This window comes from Aspergillus japonicus, assembly GCF_003184785.1.
Source record: "Aspergillus japonicus CBS 114.51 unplaced genomic scaffold BO86scaffold_2, whole genome shotgun sequence".
NCBI classification, from domain to species: Eukaryota; Fungi; Ascomycota; class Eurotiomycetes; order Eurotiales; family Aspergillaceae; genus Aspergillus; species Aspergillus japonicus.
The window spans coordinates 694,518-702,083 of NW_020291639.1; the positions used below are offsets into that span (position 1 = coordinate 694,518).

At 52.3% G+C, this 7,566-nt stretch overlaps 3 protein-coding genes across 3 annotated transcripts; 1 reads left to right on the plus strand and 2 right to left on the minus strand.

The window, feature by feature from the left end:
• Positions 1-300: 300 nt before the first annotated feature.
• BO86DRAFT_328747 (uncharacterized protein) lies at positions 301-1,597 on the minus strand (the record flags this gene model as incomplete). The annotated part of the gene is made up of 3 exons (XM_025668650.1): positions 1,227-1,597; positions 936-1,172; positions 301-877 (listed from the first exon to the last, which is right to left on the minus strand). Coding segments are annotated over exons 1-3 (975 nt in total), but the record flags the coding sequence as incomplete, so codon positions are not given.
• Positions 1,598-2,512: 915 nt separating this feature from the next.
• On the plus strand, positions 2,513-3,644 carry BO86DRAFT_394771 (SDR family oxidoreductase; the record flags this gene model as incomplete). The annotated part of the gene is made up of 5 exons (XM_025673254.1): positions 2,513-2,588; positions 2,653-2,711; positions 2,774-3,154; positions 3,277-3,474; positions 3,561-3,644. 5 exons carry the CDS (start codon positions 2,513-2,515, stop codon positions 3,642-3,644), a joined length of 798 nt encoding a protein of 265 aa, XP_025532882.1.
• A 622-nt stretch (positions 3,645-4,266) lies between these two features.
• BO86DRAFT_452633 (putative GTPase activating protein (Evi5)) lies at positions 4,267-7,550 on the minus strand. The gene is made up of 4 exons (XM_025676941.1): positions 6,873-7,550; positions 6,206-6,819; positions 5,799-6,155; positions 4,267-5,749 (listed from the first exon to the last, which is right to left on the minus strand). The coding sequence occupies exons 1-4, from the start codon at positions 7,263-7,265 to the stop codon at positions 4,423-4,425; spliced, it is 2,691 nt and encodes an 896-aa protein (XP_025532883.1). The 5' UTR covers positions 7,266-7,550; the 3' UTR covers positions 4,267-4,422.
• Positions 7,551-7,566: the final 16 nt, after the last annotated feature.

Below are 7,566 nucleotides of genomic sequence, written 5' to 3' on the forward strand. Positions count from 1 at the left end.
GACATGGATTCAGACATTCTGAGTGTGTAGGCGTTGCTGTTGCACAATTAACGATAAACCAGACCCACAACGATCTATAGAAGCGTTTGACCTGGGCAGCTTGTTCTCTCCCGAGGAAGACCACATATTCAGAGGCCCAGTTCGCCTCATGAAGGACTTCTATACAGACCTCTCAGTCGTTGAGCTTCCTCTTCGGTGACTCAATGCCATAATGTATACCCAAGTTGTCATTGCGCGTGTTAGCCCAGGGATGATAATGCCGGGAAAAGACAAAACGCAGTCAGCCTACCGAAAGCCACCAAGAGCAATGCCGCACCGCTGAATCTGCTTGTAAACAAGCTCCTTGGCGAGGTAATCTTGGGTCGCATCGATGATCGTATCGAGCTCATCCACACTATCGAGACCTATCTCCGCTAGTCCGTTTGGCACATCGAAGCGAAACAGGCGGCTTGCATCATCCAGCTCGGTATGCTCCCTGATAAACTTATTCATGTCCCTCTCCGTGTCGACGTAGTCCTTTGGCATCGTCTTGATCAAGCCGAACATCGACTTGTTGAGTCGCTTGATCGACGGCACGCCGGTACCAATCGATACCAGGCATTGGATCTGGCTGTCCAACGACCCCGAGGGCCAGATTCCTCTGGCCTCTATCCAGACCTCCCGCACCGGGTTGTTTGCTTCGGTGGTGCTGTTGTAGAACTGCCGCCCGCTGGGGCCGATCGGGACGGGGTCGAACAGTGGTGGTGTGGACATACTCGCTTTCCCTGCTTGCCACACTTTCGCGGTCTTGAACAGCTCGTTGGAGCAATATTTGCTGGGGTAGCTCGTCAAGGGGGCAGAGTTTCGTTTGGAACCGTCATCTGTAACGCAGGCGAAGCTACCCCGGGTCAGTCTTGCCAACTTGAAGAGAATGGTCGGTCCAACAGCATGCTTACACTCTGCACGAAGTATCAACGTCCCTCAGAAGCACATCGTCCTCATACCCAAGCTCGTGGAGAATCGCTTTCATCGCCGATTCCACCCTTCGTCCATCATATTTCGACTGCCGGCACAGGTTGCTCGTGAAAGGGATATGTCTTTTGCGGGCGAAAACGAATTTCAGGAGTCGTCGATAGGCATTGATACACTGGTCAATGTCCATTTTGAGGCGGCCTAACATGATCGCAATTAACCTATGATAGTTTAGCTAGGGACCGATGCGCAGGCATTGCGCAAGATCAGTTTACCCGCCCGAGCCCGAACCCCCGATGAGATCAAAATAGTCGCATGGCCGTGGTGTATTCTCGCCGTCAATAGACTCCATGATGTGCTTGAGAATGTAGAGTGAAGAGAGGCTTCTGACACCCCCGCCATCTAGGCTGAGGAGACTGATGTTGCGCTCCACCATCGATACAGTCAGTGGTCGTGTCGACTATAGATGCAAAGTCAATTCGAATGCTGTTCCAGATTCTATTCTCGAAGTCACACATCTCGGGAGCTTGAACGTCTAAATACGAACATCAGGTACTGTACTACAAAAGTTTCGGTCAGATGAACCGCCTCATGACCCGGCGACGATGACGCAAAGTTGTTCACCCCAAGAAGCACTATCGGGGCTGTGATTAGTGCAGCCAGTGGCAGGGGAGCTCCTGGTGACAGCATTCCCGACCCGGTGGGATGATCGACACTGTCAATGCGGGCTGATGGCAGATGTTCATCGAATGGCATTGACGCCTCGTGCCTCGGGCATGTTAATTGGCGATGCCCAATCCACAGACACGGACTGTTATCGTTAACTCTGATTAGATGAGCTTCTTCGTGTTGGAGGCTCCTGTGTCGCGCTTGGAGTTGAAATTCATAGGCTGCCATGGCCGCCACGTAGGGGGACGCTTAGCGCCATCAAGCTCCCAGGCCGGAAATTGCAAATATCATTGGGTCTCGGCTGTGATTATTCTTCTGCCTGAACTTACTTGATGCTATCCACAGTTCTGGGTGGGAGCACATTGTTCATCTTGTATGATCTCGGGTGGCATTTGTAGGCGCAAAATTCACATTCCTTCCGCCTTAAAGCATATTCTATTCAAGGTCCAGCATCAGCATGAAACGTATCAGCCCTGGAATACCATGCTCTCCATCATCTGTGATATTTTAGGGGTATTCGGTTTGGTTCTTGTAATGGCAGTGACAGTCTTCGCTACTTCTTTCGTGATAGATCTAACAGGCTTCGCATCGACTAAACCAGGACTGTCAGCACATGATTCTTATCAAAGAGGCCATAAAATCTTCAGATCCAACATCAATAGACCATGTTCCAAAATGTGCGTACCGGGATAAAGCTTCAAACTGCGAGGGAGGAAGTGGGCGGAGAAACCAGAGAAGAGCTCGGAGAGCCTCCGACAGGCGGGGTATTTTCGATCCTCTCCACCCTCACCTTTATACTCTATAGAAACAACCCCAGGATCTCCACCCAAGCTTTACTTCACTTCTACCAACTTCCCATTACTACCACAATCCATCCCTCCATCCACCCAAGATGGTCCTCGCCAAACCCGAGAACAAAAACGTCCTCAAATCCTTCAACCTAACCGGCAAAGTCGCCGCCATCACAGGTACAGTACAGCACAACACCTCCATCCCAACCCATCCAACACCCTCTTACCAGCCAAACAACAGGCGGCGCCCGAGGCATCGGCCTCGAAGTCTCCACAGCCCTAGCAGAAGCAGGAGCCGACGTGAGCTTTCACCACCCTTCCAAACCGACCCTCTCCTAACAATCGCATCGAAAACAAAACAGATCGCAATAATCTACAACAGCTCCTCCCCGGAAACCGCGAACACCATCGCATCCACCCTCGCCTCCGCCCACAACATCAAAGCCACCGCCTACCGTGCCGACGTCTCCGACCAATCCTCCATCTCCGCCATCGTCCAACAGATCGCCACCGACTTCTCGCGGCTAGACATCATCGTGGTGAACTCGGGGATCGTCTCCAACATCCCGGCGGAGGAGTACACGCCCGACCAATGGCGCGAGATCATGAAGGTCAACCTCGACGGCGCCTTCTGGACCGCCCAGGCCGCCGCCCAGATTTTTAGGAAACAGGGCCATGGGAATGTCATCTTCACGGCGTCGGTCAGCGCGACGCTGGTTAATGTGCCGCAGAGGCAGGCTGCTGTATGTCCTTTGCCACTCAGTACTCTTCTTGTGCTTAGACCGGAGTGAGTTGAGGGAAGCTTGGGAAATAGGCGATCCAAGGGCTGCGCTGATGATTAACGTCCTCGTTGGGGTCGGTCTAGTATAATGCTTCCAAAGCGGGCGTCGTGCAGTTGGCCAAATGCTTGGCCGTGGAGTGGGTGGATTTCTGTCGCGTGAATTGCATCTCGCCTGGATTCATCGAGACGGAGATCTTGGACATCCATCCGCAGGAGTGGCGGGAGAAGTGGTTTAGTATGATCCCGGCGCAGCGGATGGCGGACGCTTATGAGTTGAAGGGGGTAAGTTCTTTCTTTCTTTCTTCGCCGACTGCTGTCTTGTGGGGAAGGCGACTGGGATGCTGACAGGGTTCGTTGGGGTGGGTTAGGCGTATGTGTTCTGCGCGTCGGATGCGTCGAGTTATATGACTGGGGCGAATCTGGTGATTGACGGGGGGTATACGCTTCCATGAGGGTGAATACGACGGAGCGGGAAGAGTCGAGGATGTCTGGCTCAGAAATAATGCGGGATATACGGGATGGGCCTAATATTACTTCCAGCCTGCGAGTACTTCTTAAGGCTTTCAATGACTTACAGTGAGTCAGGAAGAGGTTCATTATGCGTCCAGTACAAGCTGAAGCAGATTTATTGAATTCATTCAACAAATTGCATCTCGGGATTGGGAGTCTACAACCCTTACATACGTCGTCTCAAGAGCCGCCTTGGTCGTTGCTCGAACCTTCAGAGTGTATTCACCCTGATCTGCATTATCCCACACATGTGCTTTTGTAGAACTGATCATTTGGGAAGAGACGTATTTGGCACAAAGGGCAAGAGCAGAGACAGGAAGAAGGGATCGCTACTTGCGTCTCTAAAACATTGACTTCAGTATCATCTAACATTCACCTTCGCAGACATAGCCGCAGACATAGCCGCAGACATCAGAAAACGAAGCTTACTATGTAGGATGATGTTTCCACAGAAATCTTCCATGACCACCGAATAGCATATAACTCAAGTCACGAATTTTGATATCTCATCTTCTTTGTTTTCTCTGCTTTTTCCTTTTTTTTTTTGGACCGTGAAATTAAGGTAAGAGAATGCAACAACTCTAGTTTAGCTATACAAATATACGTATACATGGATATCATAACAGCCCAACACCGAATCTCGTCTAAATCAATATCAAACACCTCATGATACAATCCCGCATGAAGCCCATACATAGTCAGGCATGTATCCTCCATTCTCTACCGACCGTCAAAAGTCTCATTGCTTGTTGACACCGCTCGTCGTCCCCAGCCACTGAAGAGCCCGCCCCCATTCGCAGGCTCTGCGGGTGCTTTAGATAAAGGTATACCCAGACTAGATGATGACCGGCCCAGGAATGAAAGTCGAGCCTCTGTGTTCTGGCCATTTCGCGACACCACCTTGCGCAGTGCGTCGAGCGCTCCCTTGACCTCTTCGAGTTCTTGGCGTGCCACTGCCTCCGCGGTCTTTGCATTGACCAGTTCCAAAAGCAACGCTTCTTCCGCTGCTGGCTTGTTGTTTTCCGTTGCCAGGACTGACTGCAGCCCCAAGCTGCTCGACCGCTTGTTGAATGTTGTGCTCTTCTGGCTCTTCTGCGAATTGGTGCGTACCAGTTTGAGTTCTCGTAGGCCCGTACTCGTATATCCTTCACTTGTATCGCTCGTGGGAGAGCCGTATGATTCAGGCGGAGTATCCGAATTGCGGGTCTTCACAGTCCGCAGCTCGCGTACCATGCGTTCCAGGCGCTGTCGCTCCCGATAGCTATCTTGGATGCGGCCACGGGCTTCGCGGAGCTGCTCCCGCAACGACGAATTGTCTTTGTCAATCTCGTCGATACGGCGCGTCAGGCCCGAGCATCGACTGGCCTCCGTGGCATGCATCTCCTTCCATCGCTTGAGGTCATCGCGAAGTTGTTGCTTCGTCTGGTCCATCGGCACATGCTTGGCAGATTCTACCGTGGCAAAGCGTGCGTCAGCCTTATGAACCAGGTCCATTGGAGGCTCGTCGCTGGTTTGTTTGATGTACTGCAGCATTGACTTGGCCAGCGCTTGGTCTTCCTCGCGTTCCTCCCGCTCTTGCTGTAATTCACGTGTGAGATCCGCATGTTGGCGCTGGAGATCGCTCAGAGCCATCAAGAGATCCTCGATTTGTGTATGGAGATCACGATCTTTGTGTTGCGACATTGCCGATTTTGCGCGCGGTTTCGGGGCTTCCGTTGATAGCTCTGTCGGTGCTGTGCTGGCATCGGATGTCGACTCGACCGAGTTAAGTGTGGATGTCATGCTTTGTTTAGACGCCGATCGCCGGATAGCCGCGCTAGCGGCGTTAGGGTTGAGATTAACCGACTTGGTGGAGTTGTGGGAAGAGCCGGCCCAGAGCCGCCCCAGGAATCGTGAGGCCGTTGCTTGCATCTGGGGAAAAGAGATACCGGTCGGCACACCCTGGGATTGATTGTAGCTGGCTTCTAAGGCTTGAAGACTTTCTTTCGTAACGAGCGACGTGAGTGAGACGAAGTCGTTGACGAACTCATCCGCATGGCAAGCGTAACTGCAGATCATTAGCTGAAGCTTCCAGGTCTTTATGGCAATTCACATACGTATCCCAAAGACTTCTCGATAACAGAAGCTGCATGACGTCCTCGAACTCGGCGCAAGCCATGATTTTCTTTTCGTTCCGCGTCATGAGGGACAGAGCCACGCGCATCAAGGTCTCGCAAGCTCCCTCAAGAAAGATCACGTCGTAAATACGAAGAAGCATTGGAAGAGGGCATGCGACTGCGAAGAACGATAAAAACCACTGCGAGACATAGACAGGCTCCACGTTGAGTTCCTCCAAGTGTGCAAATAAGCTGGGTCGTAGACGAGACAAGAGATTCTGAAACTGATACACTCGAAGATGAAGACCCGAGAGGTCGGGGAGGTAGCAAGTCCGTAAGTCATAATGATCCATTAGTCTGGTGACATTAGTATTGACGTTAAAGTTGCGTGTGGTGTAAAAACTTACCGCACAAGCACGCAGAATGCTTCTGCATCCGTCATGTGCATAAGCAAGGGACCAACCACAAAGCCTAGTCCTTGGCAGTAGCCGATCTTCGTGTCGTAGAGACTGAAACATTTTAAGACCCGACCGAGCATCTGCTGTCCTTCGCCATTAGGGTCACGAAACATCTCCACATTAGGGAAGCTACGCCCTATATCCTTGCCGATCAACCCTTCATACGGACTTGTCTCGCCACATAGCCTCTGATATTCTGATAACAAGGTCGAGTCTCGAGCACCAGCCAAGCTGGGCCACACGACGCCGCGGAGCGGGGGAGGAACACCGCTTCTGATCTTGTTCGAGGTCAAGGTTGGGAGACGCTGGGCTGTCTGTGGATAATCTGCGACCAAAGCTGCCCAGAACTCCAACTCAGTCATAGGCGGGGGAGGTAGTTGCGAGTATCGGAGGGATGACCGGGGGTCCTCGTCGATCAGGCGTTTGATCTGATGCAGGGACTGAGATCGAGACGGTCTTTGCGACACTTGCTGTGCATGAGTCTTCTTGGGTAGTCCCGATTTGGGATTCGTCGCCAGCGCATTGTTCTCCTGCTCAAGGCGTGCTAGAAGCAGAGCGGTTGACTGGCTCATGTCAGTCTGTGAGTGACTCCACCAGCTCATTCTGAGAGACATACCTCGTCCGATCCTTCACAGCGGGGCTCTTGCTCTTCCGTCTTCTCCAATTCGTCCCAATCCACCGCATCTTGTCGATCATGTTCCCCACTACTGCGGCGGGATCGAGTCGAGCTGGCATCATCACGGTATGCAACTGGCTGTAACTCGAATGTTTGTGGGTCTTGGGTCGGTGTGGTCCTTGCATCAGTCTCTTCGTCGCTTAAGCTCCCGCTCGTCGGAGTGATTATGTCGATCGGTGTGGGAGGAATATTCAGTGTCCGCCAGTCGGGTTGTGTGTCTTCTGAGTTGGAGGTCAAAGGTACGGTGACCATTGAGTCGGTGTCATGCGACACAGTATTTGTCGAGTCCGAATGGACGTGCGATGGAGTGTTATCGGAGTTTTCAGAGGCCATTATGATTGTTCAAAATGCGATTGACGTTATTTGTTCAGGCAGTCCGCTGCACATTCCTCGAACAGATCTAGCCGTCAGGGGTGTGTGTTGATAGGGCGAGGGGGTTGTTGATGAGCGCGACAAGAACGGTGGGTTTAATTCGAAAGCGAGAAGCGATAAGGAAGATGGGCAGTCGGAAGAGGGGCCGTCAATGGCGACAGCATATCTTGCATGGGTCGAATTGGCGCTTCTGCTCCGTCAATAGAGGTGATCACCGCCTGTGCTCGTCGTTTGCGTGATCTGAACGGGGGGGGGGGGGGGG